Below are 25577 nucleotides of genomic sequence, written 5' to 3' on the forward strand. Positions count from 1 at the left end.
TAACAATGTGTAAAGGTATTATAGAACATCTATAAGCACGGCTAGTTCCTGCTGCCAGGCTGAATGTATTCTGTGGCTATTGTAATTACATTTAAGCCCATTTCCAGAATCCATTATTAGCTGCAGAACTCCAGGGGCCTTATCTATACACAGGGCCTCTACCCAATACTAGAACGTTTAAATGTTTCTCTAACAGTGGATTTAATTTACCTCAATAGTCCCTGCTATTCCTGTCTATGGCAGGTGATAGTCAATTGCAAGTTGAGACACAAGTAAGGCCACCATCTTAGAAAACACTAAGGTGTTCATAAATCTCTCTCAAAAAGTCAGGGGCTGAAATTAGTCACTCAACAAACCATCCAGATCCCAAGTTTGCTATTGTTTAATGGCTGTGAATGCCTTTTATAGTCCAATTCAACACAAGCCAATTCTGTTATTTCCCCAAGCGAGTTAAAGTACAAGCAGTTATTTCTGTTTACATTTATTTTACAATAAAATTTAATTAACATGCACTTTAGATGTGGTGACCCTTGGGTCTAAGGCCATGTCTACACTACGAAAGTACTCCAATTTTATAGAAGTTGATTTTTGAGAACAGATTGTATAAAGTCGAGTGCATGCGTCCACACTAAGCACATTAATTCGGCGGTGTGCGTCCACAGTAGCGTGGCAAGCATCGACATTCCGAGGGGTGCACTGTGGGTAGCTAGCCCACAGCTCCCGCAGTCCCCGCTGCCCATTGGAATTCTGGGCTGAGCTCCCAATGCCTGATGGGGCCAAAAATTTATCGCAGGTGGTTATGGGTAAATGTCAGTCAACCCTCCCTCCCACCGTGAAAGCAACAGCAGACAATCATTTTGTGCCCTTTTCCCTGGATTGCCCGAGCAGATGCCAAAGCACAGCAAGCATGGAGCCCGTTCAGCTCACCGCAGCAGTTATGACCATTGTAAACACCTTGCACATTATAGTGCAGTTTATGCAGCACTAGCACCTGAAAAAGCAGGCGAGCAGGCGACGGAAGTGCGGTGATGAGGACATGAACACAGTTTTCCCTAAAACCGTGGTCCCCAGCAATTTGGAGATCATGATGTTACTGGGGCAGGCTCATGCCATGGAATGCTGATTCTGGGCCTGGGAAACCAGCAAAGAGTGGTGGGACAGCATAGTGTTGCAGGTTTGGGATGATTCCTAGTGGCTCCGAAACTTTCGCATGCATAAGGGCACTTTCATGGAACTTTGTGACTTGCTTTCCCCTTCCCTGAAGCGCAAGAATACCAACATGAGAGCAGCCCTCACAGTTCACAAGCGCATGGCAATAGCCCTGTGGAAGCTTGCAACACCAGACAGCTACCGGTTAGTCGGTAATCAATTTGGAGTGGGCAAATCTACTGTGGGGGTTGCTGTGATGGAAGTAGCCAATGCAATCATTGAGCTGCTGCTATCAAAGGTAGTGACTCTGGGAAATGTGCAGGTCATACTAGATGGCTTTGCTGCAATGGGATTCCCTAACTGGGGTGGAGCTATAGATGGAACGCATGTCCCTAACTTGGGACCAGACCACCAGGGCAGCCAAAACATAAACCGCAAGGGGTACTTTTCAATGGTGCTGCAAGCACTGGTGGATCACAAGGGACGTTTCACCAACATCAACGTGGGATGGCAGGGAAAGGTTCATGACGCTCGCGTCTTCAGGAACTCTGGTCTGTTTAAACGGCTGCAGGAACGGATTTACGTCCCAGACCAGAAAACAACTGTTGGGGATGTTGAAATGCCTATAGTTATTCTTGGGGACCCAGCCTATCCCTTAATGCCCTGGCTCAAGAAGCTGTACACAGGCACCCTGGACAGTAGTTAGGAGCTGTTCAACTATAGGCTGAGCAAGTGCAGAATGGTGGTACAGTGTGCATTTGGACATTTAAAGGGTCGCTGGCGCAGTTTACTGACTCGCTCAGACCTCAGCAAAACCAATATTCCCATTGTTATTGCTGCTTACTGTGTGCTCCACAATCTCTGTCAGAGTAAGGGGGAAGATGTTTATGGTGGGGTGGGAGATTGATGCAAATTGCCTGGCCCCTGAATACATGCAGCCAGACACCAGGGCTTTTAGAAGAGCACAGCAGGAAGCGCTGTGAATCAGAGAAGCTTTGAAAACCAGTTTCATGACTGGCCAGGGTACTATGTGAAACTTGTTTGTTTCTCCTTGGTGAATACCCACCCCCCTGGTTGCCCCTAAGTTCCCTGTAAGCCACCCGCCCTCTCCCCTTCGATCACAGCTTGCTTGCAAAGGAAATAAAGTCACTATCATTTAAAAAACATGTATTCTTTATTAATTGATCATAAAAATAGGGAGATAACTCACAAGGTAGCCCGGGTGGGGTGTGGGAGGAGGGTAGGAGGGAAGGAAAAGGCCACTTTAAAACTTCTTGAATGACAGCCTTCTGTTGCTTGGGCTGTCCACTGGGGTGGAGTGGTTGGGTGCCCAGAGCCTCCCCCCTGCATTCATGGGTGTCTGGGTGAGGAGGCTATGGAACTTGGGGAGGAGGGAGGGCGGTTAAACAGGGGCTGCAGCGGCAGTCTGTGAACCTGCTGCCATTCATGAACCTCCACCAGATGCCAGAGCATGTCCGTTTGATCCCACAGTAGCCCCAGCGTTGCCTCATGCCTCCTCTGATCTTCCTGCTGCCACCTCTCCTCATGTTCATCGGCCACTTTCCTGTACTCTGCTATTGTGTCCCTCCACACATTCTGCTGAGCTCTGTCAGTGCTGGATGACTGCATGAGCAGAGAACATTTCATCGCACGTGCGTTTTTTTTGCCGCCTTATCTGAGATAGCCTTTGGGACGGAGGAGGGAGGATTGAAACATTTTCAGCTGCTGGAGGAAAAAAAGGGAGTGAAGTATTTAAAAAGATACATTTTACAGAACAATGGCTATACTCTTTCACGGTGAACAACACTATTCACATTACATAGCACATGTGATTTTGGTACAAGGTCGCATTTTGCATCGTATATTGAGTGCCTGCGGCTTTGGTGTTAGAGATCACATACGCCGTGCCAGGCAACAGAATTTGGGTTGCAGGCGGCCATGGTAAGCCATAGTCTTTCAGCTTCTGCAACCTTCATAACAGCAGCACCCTCATCTCCCATACCAAGCAAAGCACGCTGAGTTGGCCATTTAGTGCTGCGGTTTTCCTGTTAATGTGCAGCAGCAGAAACCAAACTAACCCCCCCGCATCCAATTCTCTGGGATGATCGCTTTACCCCTCCCACCACCGCATGGCTGGTATCAGGGAATATCCCTGCTAGCCAAACGTGAACAGCTCAGTGCCAATGCCTCCCCTCCCCCCACCTCTGCGTGGCTAACTGCGGGGAGGATTTCTTTTCAGCCACAGGCAAACAGCCTAGTAGGAATGGCCACCTCTGAATGTCCCCTTAATTAAATTCCCCTATTTCAACCAGGTTACCATGAACGATATTACTCTCCTGAGGATAACACAGACAGACAAAAAATGGATGTTGCTTGAATACCAGCAAACACCGGGACCATACACTGCCAGGCTTTGTCATGCAATGATACCAGATTACTTGCTACTAGCATGGTATGGTAAAGTGTCCTACCATGAAGGACGGAATAAGGCTGCCCTCCCCAGAAACCTTCTGCAAAGGCTTTTAGAGTACCTCCAGGAGAGCTTCATGGAGTTGTCCCTGGAGGATTTCCACTCCATTCCCAGACACATTAACAGACTTTTCCAGCAGCTGTACTGGCCACAAAATGCATCTCAAGTCCTCAGGGCTACTTAATCATTAAAAAACATGCTTGCTTTTATAACATGTATTATATTTAGAAAGGTACACTTAATAGAGGTCCCTTCTCCAGCTTCGTTGGGTTGGGGGGGGGTATTTCAGTCAGGGTGATAAAAAGATCCTGGTTGTCGGGGAGAACAATGTGCTGTGTGCTCTCCTCAAGCTCATCCTCCTCCTCATCTTCCCAATCCGCAAAATCCTCAGGCATGGTGGAGAGTAACCCATCATCGGAGTCCATGGACAGGGGTTGGGTGGTGATGGCGGCCCCCCCTAGAATTGCATACAGCTCAGCATAGAAGCAGCATGTCTGGGGCTCTGTCCCGGAGCGTCCGTTTGATTCTTTGGTTTTCTGGTATGCTTGTCTGAGTTCCTTAAGTTTCACGCGGCACTGTGTTGCGTCCCTGCTGTAGCCTCTGTCCCTCATGGCCTTGGAGGCTTTTTGAAATGTTGTGGCATTTCATCTTTTGGAACGTAGTTCTGATAGCACGGATTCTTCTCCCCATACAGCAATCAGATCCAGTACCTCCCGTTCAGTCCATGCTGGAGCTTTTTCAATTCTGGGACTGCATGATCACCTGTGCTGATGAGCTCGCCTGGCCAAACGGGAAATGAGATTCAAAAGTTCCCAGGGCTTTTCCTGTACACCTGGCCAATGCCTCCGAGTTCAGAGTGCTGTCCAGAGCAGTCACAATGGTACACTGTGGGATAGCTCCCGGAGTGCAATACCTTCGAATGGCGTCCACACTAACGCTAATTCAAAACGGCGATGTCTATTTCAGCGCAAAGCCCCTCGTTGGGGGAGGAGTACAGAAATTGGTTTTAAGAGCCCTTTATGTAGAAAAACTGGCTTTGTTGTGTGGATGGGTGCAGGGTTAATTCGATTTAACGCTGCTAAATCCGACAAACTCTTAGTGTAGACCAGGTCTTAGTAAATTCCCAGGGCAGCCCTTGCCATAACCAGAATGTATGGTTCTGATGAGGCAGAATAGAACCTCGCTCACTCTTTCGCATGGTAGCTGCATTTGCTCTTCCCTGAAGACAGTGCAAAAGTACTGAAAAGGAGAGGATCTGCTGATCATTCTTCCCACCATAACCATACTTTACAATTACAGCATTTTCCATTCACAGAAAGGTCACCATCATTGCCAAGTATTTGTTCAGTACAATTTTCTGTTCTCCTTATTTTAAGTGTTACAGCACAGATACCAGAGCTGGGATGTTCCACACTGCAGTGAGCAATGGGACACTGTACTGTAATCCATTCAGCAGTCTTAGTTACCATAGCCTGACTATCTACAACACGTGATAGCTATATTCTATTGTGAGGATAGGCCACCTCCTTAGGAAGAAGAGGAAGGGGGAAAATAAGAATGCTTACCAGTTAGGAGGAAGGAGCAGCTGGCAGATGGAAAAATGGTCTTTCAAACTTAAACAGCTCCCAGAAAAGCATACTAGGAAAGATTCTCCTAGGAGGGTGAACCCACCTGGAAAGTTCAGTGGGGAGCAGGCAAACGCAGAGGAAGCAGTTGGTAGCAAAGAGATTGGATTTCTATATATAAGGAGCAAAGGATCCAGGTGGCAGATGTGCTCTTTTGTTTTGTGGTGCTGGATCATACTGAAACAGATACATCCATTTATTTCCCTATGTTCTGATGATTTAATAAAAGATGTAGATTTTTGAGCATCTTTTGTCCTTTGCTTAAAGTATACTACTACTGCATCACATTCGTACATAAATAAAAAGATACTGTATGATAATGCCTGCTAGAAACACAAAGGAAGAAAAGGAAAATGGCTTGTTTCCAGTGCAGTTAGATGGAGTGTACGGAACCTCTTTAAATAATATGTAATGAAGTATTTATTCAACACTTCATGATTTTGTTTAAAAAAAAATTACAATGAACAAGACTGTAGATTAGTGCTGGCTTTGATTTAGCTGCATATTAATTAGAATTTTCATGACTTCAGAATCAATAAGTAGAATTCAGATATGATTTTCCCCTGAATATTAAAAATGACAACTTTCACATTTTTACAAGTCTGAGCGGTTTCCATTAAGTTTGAAAGAAAGGGACTATGAAAGAATGATGATTTGTGCCATACAGAGGTAACAAAAAGCATGTAGGGAGTGTATGTATTGTGACAGGGTTGGGCCAAATGACTACAGGAGAGTGATAGAAGGCAGATATATTGTCCCCAGGTTAAGTAGGTCCCTTTCCCTGGGTAAGATAATAGGGAAGGTTCCAGAACAATCAGGAACCTTCTGGAAACAATTAAGACAGACAGGCTGATTAGAACACCTGCAGCCAATCAAGAAGCTGCTAGAATCAATTAAGACAGGCTAATCAGGGCACCTGCGTTTAAAAAGGAGCTCACTTCAGTTTGTGGTGTGCGTGGGAGGAGCTGGGAGCAAGAAGCACTAGGAGCTGAGAGTGAGAACACGGACTGTTGAAGGACTGAGGAGTACAAGCATTATCAGACACCAGGAGGAAGGTCCTATGGTGAGGATAAAGAAGGTGTTGGGAGGAGGCCATGGGGAAGTAGCCCAGGGAGTTGTAGCTTTCGCACAGCTGTTCCAGGAGGTACTTTAGACAGCTGCATTCCACAGGGCCCTGGGCTGGAACCTGGAGTAGAGGGTGGGTCCGGGTTTCCCCCAAACCTCCCAACTCCTGGTCAGACACAGGAGGAGTCGATCTGGACTGTGGGTTCAGAAAAACGGCCAAGCTGAGGGCTGCTGTGAAGCTGCAAGGCAAGCAAATCCGCCAATAAGCGCAAGACCCACGAAGGTAGAGCAGGAACTTTGTCACAGTATATTATAAACTAAAATTTACCCAAATAAAAGACTATTCTGGTTTTGCCTTTACATGTAGACATGTTTGGCTGATTCTAGATGGGTTTTTTTCTGGTCCAAGATAGCGGAAGATTTTCAAGAGCACCTATAGGATTTAGGAGCACAAATTCCATTTGAAAGGTAAGTGCTTTTGAAAACTTCCCCCAGCCATCTTCAATAAGAAGAAAGGCCATCTGGAATTAGCCACACATGTCCGGTTTTCACTTCACATTGCTCTTTAACCTGAAAACCATGAGTCGTGGACACAAGTGCAGGCACTGAAGTTGGTACAAACTAGTGTAATGCTACTTGGCTACCTGTTCTTGCAATCCATGTGACTAACCAGGTAAATTATTATAGGAAATACCTAGTTTATTTTATTGGAAGGGTAAAATGTTTGTTGGAGTATTAAAAATCAGTAAGTAAAATTTTAGAATCTTTGCTATGGAACTGGACTAGTGCACCTCAACTGAGTGACAGCTGAAAAGTTCAATGCCAGTATGATGTTACAGCATTTGTACTCCTATTCCAGCCGCTGCCATCATCTAATGTAAAGCGTATGATGTGCACTGCCTATTCATTTTTTGAGCATCTTGGAGGAAGATTTTCCAAAGGAGCTCAGCTCCCATTTAGACACTAAAATAAGTGGGTACTGAGCTCTTTTTAAAAGCCTAGCTAATGCATTGAGCTATTTTGAAAATCTGGCCAGAAGTGTGAGAAGGAGAGTTGCTTGATGCTGAGCACTTCTGAAAATCTGGCTCAGTTCCTTGCTATTTAGTACAGGAGCAACTATGTTAATAGAAGGGACTGAAGCAATAGATTGTTCTACAAAATGCCTAGTAATGCTGTAGAATGTGATTATATACACTAAACAAAAAACCTGAAAACAAAATATATTTCCGGAGAATAAAAGCAGCAATAAGACAAGACCAAAAGGCAGAAGGGCATGTGTTCAGACGGAGAGGCCTTCAGGCTGAGATGTGTTTTTGTCGAACAGCAAATAATTGGGGAGGAGAGTCAGATTTTTGTACATGGATTATTTTCCTTCAAGACTCAGCGATATTCAGTTTGATAAGGGTTTTGAAGGGTAATATGAGCTGTCAAAAAAGACAAATAGTTGTGAACTTGGATAACTGAACATTCTAACTTTTTCTTTTCTACAAAGCTGTTCTGAGAGGGGATTCCTCCTCTCTTTATGAGCTTAATCAGGGGAGAAGAGAGAACACGGTTCCTTAGGGAAAGGAATGCTAGAAGTCTGAGAAACCCTGGCTTAAAGTATGTGTTTAAATAAATCATTTTTATAATCAGCTACACAGATCTGTTATCCATCATATCTGCTAGGCCTATTGAAGTCTGCTTTCTGTCCTAAGAATAGGCCTCAGCTCTGGTTTCCGGCAGGAAACCTTCTCCTGGACAGTGCAGCTGTTTTCTTTCAGCAATGTTTCCCGGCTGCAATGCTGTGGGTTTTGTTTACCCCTCTCCCTCTTCCACCCTGTAAAGGAAGAACGCTCTTCATGGTCTAGTGGGGGGATCTACACCGATCTAGCTACCTTACACTGGTACTTTCAGTCCAGCACAAAGAAATTTACAACATTCTTGACAGATGCCTGCAAGCGTCTATTCATGCAGAAAATATTAAATATGACATGGGAAGCCTCCTGAGCCACACTCAGTCAGTTTGAGTCCCTGGAGAAAAATAAAAAAAAATAAGTAGATATCATGAAACACCAAATGCTAAAAGCATTTTACTTCTTTCTAAAAAAGACCCAATTTCTTATTACATGCTTGGGTTTTCAATGTGAATGGGAAAAGAGCTTCTAATTCAGCCTTCAGCAGTTTGGTGCTATGTAGAAAGAACTGCCCGCAATCACTGTTACTAGATCTTTCGATAGCTCTGCACTTCACACCCTAAATAACACTTACCATACATAGACTGCTGTTCCTGGTTGTGTTCATGGAATTGCTACAAAGTGATAAATGGCCAAAGTTTACTGATCCTTATAACTTGTGGGATGGAGAAGAGGGTACTCCTCTGACTAGGATCTAGTGTACAGCCATGAAATGCTAAAGCAGTTAACATGCAGCTCTACTGGGACCTGTAAGTGAACACTGGACTTCTCCTTGAGTCTGAGGTTTGGGGCACAAAACTGTGCCACTATAACAGAGAAAAAACATCCTAGGTAGGTAATTTAAAGGTATCCACAGAAGATTTTTAAAATGCGTGTATTTTGGGGGGTTTTGGGTTTTTTTGCACTTCCTGATGCAGAAAAATATCCTGAAAGGTTTTTTTTTGTTTTTTTGTTTGTTTTTTTTAAAAGTTTATGCTTATTTTTGGCTTATGAAAAATCAATAGTTCCAAGTTTGGTCTTCCAGCTTTCTTGGTGGCCATCTTGAGAGCTCACAATACATTTGCTTTGAGAGACCTCACACCTGAGAAAGCATGGTGTCAAATCTTTGAAATAATTTATGTGTTTCATTAAACAAGTGTTTTAAAGCAGCAACTAAAAATAAATTTCCCTTCACAATTGCTCTGCTTTCACACGGACTCTTCAGATCAATTTCACAAGTGATTTAGTCAAAGCCTTCTAGGGTAGACAAGCTCTAAGTTGAGTTTCCAATATAAAAAGCCACCGCTATACATCATAAAACAGCACAACACAGGAGCTGAATGTTTTCCTTTTGCAGAAGGGAAGTTTTTCCCCTTTTAAGAAATACCCCTATACTATTCTGATGTCACTCATTTTGCAGCTCCTTATTCCCTCAAAATTTAAATTGACAGATCACGTACACTGTGGGCAAAGCAGAAATAAGAGTCACAAGCATTGTTCTACACTAGCTTCATTCTTTCATTTTTAGCAAACATACAAAGCTTTAAAAAGCACGGGACGTTTAACCACTACAATCACCTCTCGTGTCAATACAGAAAAATGTGAGTGTCTGTGCTTTAAATTTCTCGGTGCGTATTCAGCACAAAAAAAGGTACATAAACTATTTCATTTAAAGAGAAGTCAGTACATTTTATTGACATATAGACTCTCTAAACAGCCTATTTAAGAGAAATAGGAAGATTTTAAAATACAAACTGTTAAAGCTTCTGTAACTTGCATTCAGTGTAAAAACTCTGAGGTATAAACAGAAAACCAGAAGTCTGGAAAGTTAAGTACATTTTCAATCCCACAGTGCAGAAAACAGAACTCATAACAATGGCATTCACTCTACATTTACAATAGAGAAGTGTTCCCATGTTTCATTCTGCACATAAATATCTCCTCCATACAAACCCATTTGAGAATTTTCTATACAAAGATATTTGACATCCATTTTCCTACATAAATACATAGTTTTCATGACTGAACACAACAGCTGAATAATTTGACTGTCAAGAGCACAAACAGAATCTCTCTATATAACAAAAATTAAAGTTTCCAATGGCAGTGTTTTAAAAATATGAAATCCAAGTAAACTTATCTTAGAAGATAACTGTTGCCCATAAAACACATGGGTTGTACTACTTTGTGGAGGGATTATTGCATACATATTAGACACACTTGATTTTCGATTACAGTAATTAAAATCTATAGTTTGAAAGAAGTGAGTGCAAGACAGCCAATTCTGGCAAGTGCTAGTTATAAGAAGGCTCATATGCACTATGAAAATAAGTGTAGTGCTAGTGTATTAAAAAAAATATTGCAAGCTTATATTTCTTAATAGTCTTCCCTATTAAGACTTAAGGCAACCATGACTTGAGAAGCTTCAGTTTGACATCCAGCTCCATCATCATCTTTCCCCCGATCAGTGTATTTCGTTTTAGCAGACCAAACTTGGTTCATAACACAGTTACAGAGAAGCAAGAAAAGAGACAGGATCTGCTGTCCATAAGGAATATAAATTCAGTGCAAAGTTTAAGACTCCTCTTTAGCAATCCAGTTAAACACTCCTGATTACTATGAGCTGAACAATCTTAGATGCAGGTTTCCTAACACACAGTATTATTAATCCTTTCACCAAAGTAAAGGCTTTTAGGACTTACTTCCATCTTGTGGACTATTTTCTGCATTTTCGGGTGCAAAATGACCATAGATATGATTTCATAAAGAGTAAAAACTTGGATTTTACAAAGTACAATGATCTCCATTAAAAAAAATGAGTATATACACAATAGAGCAAGAGGTTTATGACAGGCATTTCTTTTATGGCTTTTATCACTGAGGTACTGTTATGCCAAAATCCAGCAACTAGATTCTAATATTCAGCTTTTACATGAAGGCCACATTCATAATTAATGTATGCCTCAAGTTTATAAACCAAGTGGCAATGGATTAAAAAAGTCCAGCTTTATTGTAGGTGTATAAAACTATTTTTTTTTCTATTAGCAGAGAAGGTGCAAGCTACAAAAAGCCTTGAAAGGCAAATGGCATCAAGAAGGGAGACGAGCATGAAAGTCCTACTCCATTTGAGAGGAGATTCTTCTAGTAAATTTGAGTCTTTCAATCTGACCATTACTTATAATTAGCAGCAAACATCTAGGATTTAATATATCATGGCAGCTGGACTGTATGGCATCATGGGCATGAGGTGTAAGACTAGTGATGTGAAGTGCCCTTGCAACTGACCGGTCTTTAAGCTAAGCGCATGCCAAGGCTGAAAACAGCCAGACTGCCCATTACAATACCGCACTGAAAGTAAAATTCTGTAGGCCAAGAAGGAATAATTTATCAGAACAGAAGTGGATGACCAATTCACAATTTCAATTCATGATGTAACGGGTATAGAGGAATAAGCCCTGGGTACCATGGATGGTATTTTCCTCAGCTTCAAAGAATGAAGGATTATACTTGTTTGTATATGAGTATTTACAATTCTCTACCTTTCTCCAGTTTACCACTTGTGGAGAAAGGTTATGCCAAGTCAGTTTAACCAACTACTTCCAATAATGTAACCACCTTAGTGATTATGCAGAGGTTCGTATCAAGGACATAAGTTAGAGAGAAATAGCTTAATTCCTTATGACTGTATAGCCATTTTATATTTCATTTTTTTCTTGACATACTACAGTACAGCCATTTCACAACAAAGCAGTGTCGCTCTTTAACCCATGTAAAATCTGTCTGCAGTAAACATTGCTAGACTGAAATGGAAGTATATCAATGCCTTTCCACAGACTATATAAAATATTAATTATGATAGCTGGTTCTTTCAGTGCTAAAGATCTAGGTTATGATTTTAGCATACTGGCTGAAGTCAGATGCAGACACTTGAAGGGAAAAATTCCATCATTAGGATACAGCATAACATTTAAAACCTAAAGTTTTTAACATGTACAACTCTCACTGAAATTTGTGCCAATACTTTCATTTCTCAGCTCAAGTCATGTCAAATCACTTCACTTAAATCAACAAACTCATCATCTCTCTTGGCCAAGTCATCCTCATCTTCCAAGTCTTTCCAGGTGCTGGTGGGCAGAACTGGCTTGAGAGAATGTCTCTGAAGCAAAGCAAATGGAAACAAGGATGACAAACGGGCAGAATTTCTCAGCATTGGAAGAGCTTCCCTGCCTTGAGTGACTGTCGGACTATGTTTTTCATCCATTTTCTTCTGTAAGCTCTGAACTTCCTCTATCATGTCCAAGATTTTAGTTGCAGTGGCAACTGTACCACCGCCAAGCAGCTGTGCTTCAGGAATCCATCGTAAATATCGCTGCGCCCAAACTTTGATTCCTGGCCCTTCAATATGAGGCAGCAGAAGTCCATGAAAGTCAACAGGTTTACAGTGCCAGCTATCGTAGAATTCTGTAAAGTTATTATGAAGCTCATCTGAAGAATTTATCAGTTTGCTAATTCTTTTGCCCAGAATGTTTTTAATAAAGTGATCAGTTTCCTCCCTGAAAAATCCTCTTTTTGGAGAAGATTTTGTTTGCGTCAGTGGCAAAGAAAGCTGTCGGTGATGCTTAAAAAAAAGTAATGAAAAAAATTAATAAATGCACTGAGGTAAACTGCACTAGAACTATATTTTAAATTGAAGACATCATTTGAAATGCGCCACGTTATACAAAAGTTATATTCAAATAATGCTGAATTATTAAGACACCTACCAGTAAACAAAGTCTTACCGGTTTATTTAACTCATACATCTGTCTGCTGTGTATATGGTCGATATGTGTATATGTATATGGCTGAGGCAGCCAATGCACAGAGTCAGAGAAAAAAAGCCTGCTTATGTCAGCTTGGTTTCATAAGACTTAGTACTATACTAGTTTTGTTGCCTTGCACTGAAATTCACTCTTATTTGTTCTCCAATTATAGCAACTCAGTATCACTGGGGCATGAAGTCTTTTTTTCAGCAAAATCAGAGGAAGATTTTAAAAGCACTTTTAAAGAGCTATAGCGATTAAAAGTGATAAAACTCCAGTAAAGCACAGATTTCAAGCAGTCCATACACACTAAAGAAAATTTATATTTTCACACTGTTCACCCTCCAATTGCAGTTTCTCAGCATAATGTTGTAGCTGTCCAGATACACAGTTAGTTATTTGTTGAGCAGCTAGTGTTCTTAGAACAGAACATTTAGCCCCAGCCCAGGAAATTTACGATGAAAAACTCCTAGTTAGACAGACACCATGCAATGCCATGACAGAAACCAAGTATATTTTATATGAATTTTTACTACCCTATAATAAAAAAAAAGCCTATCCACTAAAATGGATGCCCAGGACAATCTTAAAAATACTGTAACAGACCCATTAGTTACCAGATCAAACTCAGATTAAGGTAATCTAGCAGATTTATAATTAGCTATGCATTTGGATTAGATGTTTCATGAACCACAGCAAAGCAAGTCTAGTAAAGTGTCTATTAAATAGTTTGGCAATAAATGCTTTGGCACTACAATAAGCAATATATTGAATTTATTACTACACTTATCCTTTCGCCAACTAATGATCCAGACATAGCAGCCCAGGTTAGGTCTTCCATCTAAGTGTTTCTGCATTAATTTGCAGCGGTAGCAGGCTGATCAAATAGAACTGCTTCTTGCTAGTGCAAGAAGAGGTCTCAGAATCCTTTGGATTCTAATGTGGGCTTTTAAATCTCACCAAATACAGTGTGTACATTTTGGCTCCAAGTATAAATGACTTGCACAAAAGTGGAAAATATATTTTTATGGTTTCTGAATGAAAATGATCAACCATCTTACTTTGAATCGTGTAGTTTTCCGCTGACTTTTGTCTGGCTTTGGCTTATCCACATAAAGAGGGTTGTTGAGCAAAACTTGTGCTTTAGGTTCAAATTGCACAGACCAATCCCAAACTGTGAGAAACCTGAAATGGCTGCTTTGTGCATTGTGGCCTTCTCCAGACTGCCAAAACAAACAGATCAAATAGTTAGAGGTGGCCAAAAACAGAATTCCACAAGACTTACGATGAAATCAGAATTTTAGACCAAGCCCTACATACTCTGCAGCAAACTGGACACAATTCTGCAGCTAGATCCTTGGATTCTGCAGTAAACTCAGATAAAATTAAAAAAAAAAAAGAGGTTTTTAAATATAGAAATTAATGCAGTCTATATAGTAACTTCTGTTTATTTTGGTATTAACCATTTTATTTTACACTGTCTCCCTACTGGGTTTTCAATATGCAAGGTTATTGCAGTGAAAATCCGTAATTCCATCATGAAGGTTGTCAAAAGGGAAACTGGAGGTTTGAAAGCTAAGTAGGAGACTGACAGGGCTTGTGGCACCTGGGAGGCAGGTCAGGATTGTGAGATAAGCATATTAAAGGGGAATCTGCTAAAATGATAATGTTGCCAATTGAATTATATTTAAACATCACAGTTAACATCCAGATAGATGAATGGGACACTGCATATCAGCTGTTTTTTCAGGCTGTTTGTAGACTTCGGAAGGACATACATTGATTCACAGTTGGTTCATGTTTTCAAGGTTTTCTACTATCAAGGGGGCTACACGAAATGTACAAGAAGTGAAGCGTGGATTCTTGAGCACAATTCTACAGCAAGTGAATTCTGTGGCCATGGAATGCAGAGGACCCAGTCCACAGCTGTAACAGTACTAGACATCTTTTAAAGACATTTTAGTTACGCTTAAAGTCTTACACTCCCATAAATAAATCCCAATTTTGCTAGGACAGTAGCAAAAAACCCAGATCTATAACACTGTGTTTGAAGCATTATAGATATTAATGCTTAACACTCCTGCTCAAGTATCTGACTTTTACAGTTTGACGACACAAAAGAGATGAAATGACTTACCCAAATCCATGAGTCAATGACAGAATCAGGATCAGAACTCAGCACCTCCAAACTCCCTACCCTGTGTTAATTCATCTAGATTACACTGCCATCAAATTTTCCTTGGAAACAATTTTGTAGCTAATTCTAATGCCAGTCAATTTGTTAAATATTACCCATACCGTTGGCAAAAGGGTTCTCTAACACACCACTTTTCCCCAAAAGCACACCCTTACCATGTTAGCGTCCTTTTGATGCTGTGAATTGAAGAAGAAGGTGCTAAAAATAGGTATATAGAGACTGTCTGATAAGACAGTTAAGTAAGTTTCAGTGAACTCAAATGCCGGAGGATACTGTTGTACCAACTGCCAAACACAATCTAAGAAGAGCAGAAAAACAGGAGCCTAAATAAAAAGAAAATATTAAATCAATTTCATGAAAAAAAAAAAAGACACCACACGTTGGCCTATCATGCAGATGGCATACTTCTAAATAATTTGAATGTCTCGAGATGAAAACCTATCTAAAAACAGCAATCTGGATTTATAGTGAATTGTGTTGAACTGTTTTACCCAATTGTTTTGTTTAAGACAGTGGTCTCCAACCTTTTTACGCACAAGATGATTTTTTGAATTTAAGTGCAACCCAGGATCTACACTGCCCCTTCCCCAAATCCCTTCTCACTCCATCCCCCCACCCCCGACCCCGTCGCTCACTCTCCCCCACCCTCACTCACTGTCACCGGGCTGGGACAGAGGGTTGGGGTTTGGAAAGGGGGGTGCGGGCTCTGGGCTGGGGCAAAGCGTTGGGGTGCAGGCGTGGGTATGGTGTGCTGGCTCTGGGAGGGGGCTCAGGGCCGGGATGCGGGCTCCTCCGGGTGGCACTTACCTCGAGCAGCTCCCGATCAGTGGTGCAGCAGAGCTAAGGCAGGCTCCCTGCCTGCCCCAGCCCACACTGCTCCCAGAAGGGGCCCCAGTTCGTCCCCTAGTGGGGACACATGGCTCCACGCGCTGCCCCTCTCTGCAGGCACCACCCCTGCAGCTCCCATTGGCCACAGTTCCCTGTTCGCAGCCAATGGGAGCTGCAGGGGTGGTGCCTGCAGAGAGGGGCAGCGCACAGAGGAAGACCCCTGCCCTCCCCCAGGGGCACGCTGGTTGCTTCTGGGAGCGGTGTGGGGCCGTTAGGGAGCCTGCCTTAGTGGCAGCCCTGCTACACCACCGGACTTTCAGTGGCCGGAAATCACAGTGGACTGGTTGGTGACCACTGGTCTAAGACAAAGCATAGTTTGCTCTTTGCTGATGCATACAGTTTAAAATTTTGTAATGCCAATTGCTAATCTATAGATTAACAATTTGCCTTTTTGCACGAGACATGAAATGCATTAGCTTGTGATGAAAACTGTAGATCTGCCAGAACTACTGGATTAGCAGTGAATGCTAGAGATTAGTTTGGATCAAGAGTCACTGGAAGCTATATCAAAAAGTTTCAAAAGCTATAGATTTCCTTCTCTTGTTAATGCAATTACCTTATTCCTAGAACTCAGACTACATAGGGAACTAAATGGTAGTCAATCCAGAGATCTAATTAAATCCATGTTAAAAAGTCAATATTGCGTGGAATCCCAAACTGTGGATGTTTCAAATCACTCCCCTGCTTGATTAGTTAACTCTATGCTCTACTATTTTCGAAAGACAACTTCGGAGTGTCTCGCTACACCTCCTTCGAAAACAGGAAGTCCATGCCAAACAGTGCAATCAGACAGGCATATTTATGGTGGAATTGTCACCTCTAGAGCATGCTTTAGTGCAAGTTTATGAATGATGAAATACTTATCTAAAAAACCAAAAACACACTCAACTGTAACCTAGTGAATAGTAATATTCCAAGATAACACGTCATCAAGGTAAACTTTTTAAAAAGAGCTATTTCCCAACGGAATAAAGAATACACAATGAAGTATCTGCAATCCATAAGACAAGATTTACAATTAAGATATCTTCAAAGCAGACACCTTTAGCCCAAACACCTAACATAATCCCTCATAGTGAACAAGCTTTGTGAAGCTGTACATAACCAAGAGTCGAGAAACATACCTCCTCTTTGTCGTTCTGCCGTAAATGGTTGCAGCGATCCAAAAAACAGTGTCCTCCCATTACCCACTCTTTCTGAATAAGGCTCTGAAAGCCAAATTTTGTTCTGTAGTGTGAATCCATCATCACTTGAACTAGACTGGAGATCACACAGCACAGATCAGAGGCATTCTCCTCTAGATAGTAGTATTGAAAAGACAAAAATGTCACTGGTAATGCATATTGCTTCCCTCACTATTCAAATGCTTGTTCACATTAGTTTGGTGTGACTGATACTTATGGAAATATAATTTTGACCAAAAAAATTGCTAAGACTTGTTTAGACTTGGATGCCTAAGGAAGAGACTTTTTAGAGGTGCTCAATACCCCTTGCACTGGTAGTGTCTTTACAGAAAAAGATGTTAATAGGTAACATTGCAGTAAGTACTAGTCTATTTTATGGTCTTATTCCATGATCTTCTCTCCCACACTGAAAATCATCCTGTTATCTAAGCACCTAAAACTTGTTCTTGCATTTTCTGTGGAAAAATTAGCAATGTTTAAACAAATTGGTACTCTCTTTCTCCCTCAAAAATGGTTCTACTGTATTTAACAATTTGTTAATTAGAGGAAATTTAGTTTGACGTCTAAAAAGCTCCTGTCAGGTCAAGCCACAATTGCCCTAGAAAAATACACTTACTAGTCAGCTTATGAAAAAAACCCAATTCACACATTTGGCATTTTACATAGAACTAGACACACTGATGATCCACTCTGGTTCACCTACTGAAGCCTTAATATTAAACATGATCTTCAAAAGAGTATTCAAAGTTTGTATGTATCAATTTTGGCTTCTGCTGATCTCCAGCAGGGAGAGACACACTCAACACTAGACTCTTGAGGGCATCTCCCAAGTAGTTAATCTGCTTTGTCCTCATGTTCTTTAACCCTCCTACACTCAATCCAAATGTTCATGAGGTGAAAAGATGACAGAGGTGGTAATGATGGAGGGCTGGATGAGCTGACAGATAGCAAAAGGGAACAACTAAAGGGAGGAGACATGGGAGGAAGGGGAAAGTCATGGAACAAAGCGTATACCAAATTGTGCCTCATTCATTTTGCTTTGTTATATCCCCTTGCCTCCTATACTGTCTTGTTCACTATATTGCAAGCTTTTTGTGGCAAATACCTGTCTATGCCTTTGAGACATGCAGCATGTTTGCCAGCACTCAATATATTTGTATACTTCAAATCACTGTACTCTAATACCCTCTCCCCATTATTTAACATAAAAATAACTCCCTCATTTAATATTTTCAACATAAGACAGAGCTCCCAGTCTCAGTTTATGACCCAGAGTTGACCCACAATTTGAGAAAACTAACATGGTCTGGGAAAATCTACTTTGCAATTAAATACACAGATATGTGGACTAAGTTTTAGATATAGACCAGTATAGTTAAGGCTTGATCCTGTATATCATATACCGTATATACTGGTGACTACGTGTGAATGTAAATGCAACAACTATTCTCAGAATTGCCATGTATCAGATAAACGTACTCGGTTCTTTCTGCGTAGGCCGAATTAAGCCATTATCCCCTGTACAACGTTCACAATGACAACACTACACACACTATTTGAGCAAACTCGGGTGAACAGATTCAACTTTACATTCGCTTTTTATTTAGCGGTTTAACTATATTAGGGGGTTAACCTGTAAATTTAAAGTTTTTAGACCAAAAAGCATTACTAAAAATTTTTGACTCAAACATAATAGTCCTTTAATTATTCATCTTTACCCCCTTCAAGTGATTCCCTCATGGGCTGAGACTACGCATGCCAAAATCTCAAATAAAGAAAACACTAGTTATACTACAGATGGAAGTTTTGTATGTGAAGTGCCACAACATTAAATATAGCAGACGTTTATGAATTTTAAACTCTGTTTACCATTATTTCCCCCTTCCGTATATATATTTAAGGGTGTATCTTAAACTCAGTACATTTCTCAAGGTGGTAGGCGGGTGGGAGGAATAAAGAGAAGATTTATCCGATATCTCTTGATGAAAGATTCTTACCTACAAGGAGAACGTTTGTGTTCTGTTCTTCCAGATATTCAACCACCTCTATTGCTTTTTTCAGACATCGCCTAATGTGGTATGGAGAAATAAGACAAAACTAATATTTTCAAATGTGGTTTTCAACTAGTTAAGTTTGAGAAGCATTATGACAGTTCATATAGTTTCAGTTATCTGTTATATTAGTTTCCCCTGAAAAAAACTACCATGCCAATCAGAAGCAAGTTTGGGTAGAGCAGATTCCTTAATCAAGTCTGTGGTTTAGATTGTTTCTCTCAAATTTTAACCAATTACAATTCATGTTTTAAGTTTAATCTTTGGGCTCAGAAGTTTTCTTGTTTTCCGATTTTACAAAAGTTTCTATTTCCAATGTGCACGTTTTTGAAGAGTAGTTTTATATTTCCAGTTTATAACTACCTTTCTGTCGTAGGCATTCACAGCATATCAATATATCTAGCCTTCAAGTAGAGTTTACTTCATTCTGGCCTTTTTCTAACTGCATGTTATAAAGAAATTATTATTGTGAAGCACCAGAACTCTATACATGCTTTACATTGAGAGCAATATAGGAATCCTCAACAAGCTTGAAAGGTATGAAAATATTTTCTGTAAGAGTTTGGAAATGGTGATTAACCAAAGCCTCTGAAAATGCAAATAAAAACCAAAAGACTTTTCACATTAGAGACAGTATTTTCTCCTAAGGAAGAACAAGTGAGATTTTTAAAAAGGGAAAGGAAATACAAAACAATTTGGAGAAGTTTTGGGTAAGTTCAAACCTATCTTTAAAGTTAGTGACTTTTTACATTTGCACAGAGGTAAGATTCTTGCAAATGAGCCAACACAAATCAGTACTTTCATCTTCAGTGTCTATTTTGTCATATTGCTTCATTCAGAAGTTTGGACTCCAGAACGAAGACTGCTCTGCAGATTCTTGGCACTTCAGCAAGCAAACTGGGCCAAGTAAAGGAAATTGCTTCTTTTCAAGAGTGAGGATGTGAAGTGGGTAGAAGTTTGCATTTGGTTTGATTGTGTTTATCACTAGAAGTTATGCTCACACATTAATGCATGCAGGTTGAAAAATTCTTGTATAAAACTCGCAGGCAACCCAGAAAGGGAAAATGCAATCCAGGAAACAGGAGGAGAGTGTGTGCAAACAATGGATCATACTACTCCTCTAGTCGTGGGGTGGGGTCAGCAGGTGGGGAGGGAGGAAGGAACAGGATTTTAGTATCCTGAAAGGTAATGTCTCCAACCAGTCTGGCTGTTTTGAAAGTTTTTGGTCAGTCTCCAATAAAGAAAAATGTGTTATATTTGATAGTACTTACTTCTCAACTTTACACATAGGAATTATATAAACACAGATGGATACTACAGAGGACATTTCAGGAGATCAGGACAGGTTTTCCATATTCTGGAGTTCAGGATCACGTCAAAAACTTAAATTTTCTGAGACCGATTCCATTTGGATCTTCTACTGAAGACAGACTTTTGCAGGACACCTAGCTTCACATGCAGTAGAATTTTTTTTGTTTAAGGCCTTGTCTACATATAAAGCTTACAAAAAATTACTACGGTTGTAATCACTGGTTCAGGTAATCTGGTGTTCATGCTATAGCTACCAGCAGTGCAGATGACCACTATTTCAGTTGGGTTTGCTTTGCAACAAGTATTGCTACACAACTGAAAAAAGAATGAGTTTAGCCACCAGACTCATCTGCACTCTGGTTCCCACCAGTTGACCTGAATTAGCATGAGCACAAGTGGGAATTTAAGTGTCCCCAGTACACAAATAGTCCACAGTACCACAAATCTCTTCTCCAGATACCCTGTCTATGGGGCGTGACGGCATGCACTCTATTGTAGTCCAGAAGTTGGAGGCTTAAAGAAGTCTGTCCTGTTAGGTTTTCATTTATTCTTCCATTCTTGATGAAGTTCATGAAACAGGTGATGTGAAGTCCCTTTCCGCCAATGAGAAAAAAGTTTAGTGACCAGAGTTTGGGAGGTTTTTTTCCTCCAAACAGCTGTTTTACACCTGCTCTTGCTGTTGCATGTAAATTTTCTATTGATATTAGATCATAAAGAAAAAAAATTAATGTATTCTATGCATCTCAGACTCCTGAACCGAAGTGTTTTGATAAAGATCCCAAGAAATCCATTTCATATAAAAAGCATTATTGATTTAAAAGTAGTTTTCCAATAACCATAGCTGGAAAAAATCACCACAGATTCATTTAAGAAAGACTGAACCCATAGAACATATATTAACAAACCTAACGATTTCCAGCCAGTTTGTGCTCTCCAGTAATGAAAACCATTTTACATCAGTATCCCAGAAGTCTGTACTGTTGTTATCTGTAAAAATAGAAAATTGGGATGTGAGTGCAAGCATCACGCTAGTTAACAGTGGTCTGTCAAATAAAAAAAAAATCAAGCCCTTCAACCAGAGTGGGCACGAGGCACTGAACAGACAACAATTTCTTTTTAAGATTGTGAAGACTAAATCTAACTGAAAATTCTATCAAACCTGTTCATTGTTTAAAAGTGAACACTTAGTTTGGGCCCAAAATATAAAGTTATGTAAAAAGTAGTTTTACAAGCCTTTATAAAGCTTCATGAAAATATTTCTAAAACTATCTGAGGAAAGTCTGGATTCCAGTATTCCCTACTGTATGTCCATATCTAGGTAAACCAAATAAGGAAGTTTGTGAAGCGTCATGAGGAGACAAGAGGAAATTAAACTGGAGATGTGAGTTCTCAGCCATGTTCTGTATACCAATTTCTGTATTTTTAGAACATATTTTATGCTGAACAACATACTCAGGCCTACCTGCTTATTTAGAATTCTAAATAAAGTTGTCCCAGCAATGGGGAGAGAAACACTGGAAATAAGAAAATGGAATAGCAAAACCACAGAATTGGCAGTGAGATTCCGACAAGTGCAGTACATTAAGCTACATAAAACTTTTTTTTGTTAAAACTTTTCTGAAGCCGATTAAGTATCAAGTTGACTGCTTCCTTTTAAATCAAATAGGTACTAAAATCCCAGGGACCCAACAGACATATAACCAAGGCTGACACTAGTTTGCAGAAGGGTTTAAGATTTTTGTAAATTTCATTTAAAAGTGAAACAAAAACATCTGATCATCTTCTCTATACACGCTTCTCTAGAGCGCTAGACCCCAGGCGTTGCTCCAGGACTCAAGTCTACCTCATCCCACAAACGAAAAAAAGCTTCTCCCACACAAAAAAGTGTTTCTGCTGCCACTCACTCTGAGTTTGAGATTTGCTGCATATCCCTTGTTTTGATCTTCCTCAAGAACTCTTCAAATCTTCTTTACTTCACTGACAGTTTTTTTTAATTGAGAACTTTGCTTCCATAACACCTACCCTGCCCTTTCAAGTTTTTCCCTTCATTCATTTCCTAGTTTTCTGTCCATGACATCTTCTTACTCATACTTGCCCTTACCTCTCGCACAGCTCTCACGTATGATCCTTAAACCCAGTCCTTTCCTTCTGTGTTCTGGTATCTGTTCCCTGTTCTCTTCAGTTCACTCCATGCTTTTTTAAAAATTTTCTCTGGTTATTTTCCTACTCCCATCCTTCCCACTAATTTTCTTCCTTCTTTCCTACACCATGCAGAACCCATCAGTTCATCCTCTGCACTCCAAGCCATTCCAAGTTCACCCTCAAACCTGACTGACCAGTTCTGCCCACACAGGCCACCCTCTCCCACTCTGTCTTTCCAAACGAACCATCCCTGAATAAGTTATCTGCCTCCACATATTTCCCAATCCACCCTCTGCCCTTCCAAAATATTCGGAAGAGCAGCTATTTCTTCCCTACCTCCTTTCTGGATTCACAGGAGGCAGCTTGAGTGCTCTTGGGGGCTGCAGGGGAGGAGACACCCTCTACTGGTTCTCATGAAGTGTTTACAATCGTGGGCTAAGAATGCACTAGAAGCAGAAAGACAGGAACTGGCCTATTTTCAGTTAAGCTGCATGAAATGCAAAAATACATTGTGTGAACATAGTCAATTAACTAAAACAGGTTTTTAGAAAGTTTAAGAGCGTTCCTAACTGGCAAAGAAGCTTTCAAAGAAGGGTCAATTTTAACTTAAGTGTCCCTTTAATTGCAGATCAGTTTTCATCTTGTGGGTCACAGGACAAAGAAAGCCCAATATATGCCACTTCTCCTTCCCCTGCAATAATGGAATGCATATAGAATCCATCCAAAAAAACAGTAAAACCTATGAAAGGTTGTTTGCTTTAGGAGATGAACAGAAATCCCTCCTTTTCAGAGACAGACTTTAAGGGGATATAATCCTCCCATAGGTGCAGATCAGACAAGGCCAAGTTACTAAAGAAAGCAATTTTAAGTTTAATGATCTGACAGTGCCTTGAACTGCTCCAAACCCAGACAACAAGCTCTGGAAGGTGTAACAAGTAGCACTGGAAGAATCTTACAGTTGACACGCATTGTTTGTCTCCAATACAAAGAAAAAACGGTTACTCACTTTCTCGTAACTGTTGTTCTTTGAGATGTGTTGTTCATGTCCATTCCAAGCAGGTGTGCGTGTGCCGCGTGCACGCCAGCCGGAAAGTTTTCCCCATAGCAGTGTCTGTGGGGTCGGCCTGGGCGCCCCCGACCCACAACCCCCTCAGTTCCTTCTTACTGACTATTCCGACAGAGGGGTAGGAGGGTGGGTATTGGAATAGACATGAACAAATCTTGAACAGTTACGAGAAAGTGAGTAACCGTTTTTTCTTCTTCGACTGATTGTTCATGTCCATTCCATGCAGGTGATTCACAAGCTAGAGCTCAGGAGGTGGGGTCAGAGTTATCCACAGAATGGAGCACGATTCGCCCAAAAGCCGCATCGTCCCTGGCCTATTGTGTAATTGCATAGTGCGACCTAAATGTATGTATCAAGGACCACGTAGCTGCCCTTCACATTTCCTGAATAGGGACTTGTGCCAGGAACGCTGCAGTGGAGGCCTGGGCCCTGGTAGAGTGGATGGTGATCTGCAGAGCGGGCTCCTTTGCCAGGGTGTAGCACTCCCTAATGCAGGACGTGATCCACAAGAATATGCATTGAGAGGATACCAGGAGGCCTTTCATTCTGTCTGCAACGGCTACAAAGAGCTGGACGGACTTCCGGAACGACTTAGTTCTCTATGTAGAAGGCTAAGGCCCTACGCACGTCCAGTGAGTGTAGCCTGCGCTCCCTATTGGAGGAGTGTGGCTTGGGATAAAACACTGGGAGGAAGATGTCCTGGGTCATGTGAAAATGGGAGACAACCTTCGGGAGAAAAGCCAGATGAGGCCTGAGCTAGACCTTATCCTTATAAAAAACTGTGAAGGCCCTGAGCTCCGAAACCCGTCGAGCCGAGGTAATTGCTGTTAGGATATAGATATTCAGGCCTGTCTGCAAAGGCCTGTACTTTAAGAATTTAGGTGTATTCTTATCACTTAGCTAGATATAGAGGTATAAAAGAAAGAATCAAAATCACTGTCTGCCGGTGCAAGGTCCTTCTCTTACTGTGACAGTCTGAGGCCCTGTTCTTAGGCTAAGGCCTTTGGCTAAGCAAGAGAGGCAGCCATAAGCTGGGAAGCGACCAGTCACATCCTCACATTCCAAACTAGTCACATTGAAATAAGGTGCTATTGGGCTGTTAGGCATTATCAGGACAGGATTGTATTCCTATCACCTCCAGAGAAAGGCAAGTGCCTAGAAGATGTAAAAGGAAACTTAGTTTGATAAAATCCTGTCTGGCAAGAACTCACTTGTCAATAGCTGAGATGTGAAATCCTCACTTCTGTATGGTTTTGTCATTATAGTTCCCACTTTGCTATTGTTTGTCTGTATAATCTCTGTCTGGTTCTGTGATTGTTCCTGTCTGCTGTATAATTAATTTTGCTGGGTGTAAACTAATTAAGGTGGTGGGATATAATTGGTTACATAATCATGTCACAATATGTTAGGATTGGTTAGCTAAATTTCAGGAAAATGATTGGTTAAGGTATAGCTAAGCAGAACTCAAGTTTTACTATATAGTCTGCAGTCAATCAGGAAGTGAGTGGGAGGGAGTGGGGGGGGAATGGGAACAGGGAATGGGGGTAAGGAAATTGGAATCATGTTTTGCTAAAGAGGGAAATGGGAACAGGGACACAGGTGTAAGGCTCTGTGGTGTCAGAGCTGGGAAGGGGGACGTTAAGAAAGGAAACTGGAATCATGCTTGCTGGAAGTTCACCCCAGTAAACATTGAATTGTTTGCACCTTTGGACTTTGGGTATTGTTGCTCTCTGTTCATGCGAGAAGGACCAAGGAAGTAAGCGGGTGAAGGAATAAGTCCCCTAAAAGTTGCCACCAGGAACGCGACCTTGAACGAAAGATATAACAAGGAGCATGTGGCCAGAGGTTCGAATGGAGGGCCTGTAAGCCTGGAGAGGACTAAACTGAAGTCCCAGGCAGGGACGGGCTGACGTGTGAGCGGGAAGAGCCTGTCAAAACCCTTGAGAAAACGACTGACTATAGGGTTTGCAAA

At 41.2% G+C, this 25577-nt stretch overlaps 1 protein-coding gene across 1 annotated transcript in view; it reads right to left on the reverse strand.

Moving 5' to 3' along the window:
• Positions 1-9632: 9632 nt before the first annotated feature.
• MTMR12 (myotubularin related protein 12) overlaps positions 9633-25577 on the reverse strand; it is a 71245-nt gene continuing 55300 nt past the window's right edge. The window contains exons 11-16 of the mRNA XM_037902611.2: positions 21303-21384; positions 19033-19103; positions 16976-17148; positions 15119-15286; positions 13828-13989; positions 9633-12582 (exon numbers count right to left, since the gene is read on the reverse strand). Of these exons, the coding sequence (XP_037758539.2) occupies positions 12010-12582; positions 13828-13989; positions 15119-15286; positions 16976-17148; positions 19033-19103; positions 21303-21384 (1229 nt within the window). The 3' untranslated portion in view covers positions 9633-12009. The remainder of the gene's footprint in view (positions 12583-13827; positions 13990-15118; positions 15287-16975; positions 17149-19032; positions 19104-21302; positions 21385-25577) is intronic.

This window comes from Chelonia mydas, chromosome 5 (assembly GCF_015237465.2).
Source record: "Chelonia mydas isolate rCheMyd1 chromosome 5, rCheMyd1.pri.v2, whole genome shotgun sequence".
Classification (NCBI taxonomy): domain Eukaryota; kingdom Metazoa; phylum Chordata; order Testudines; family Cheloniidae; genus Chelonia; species Chelonia mydas.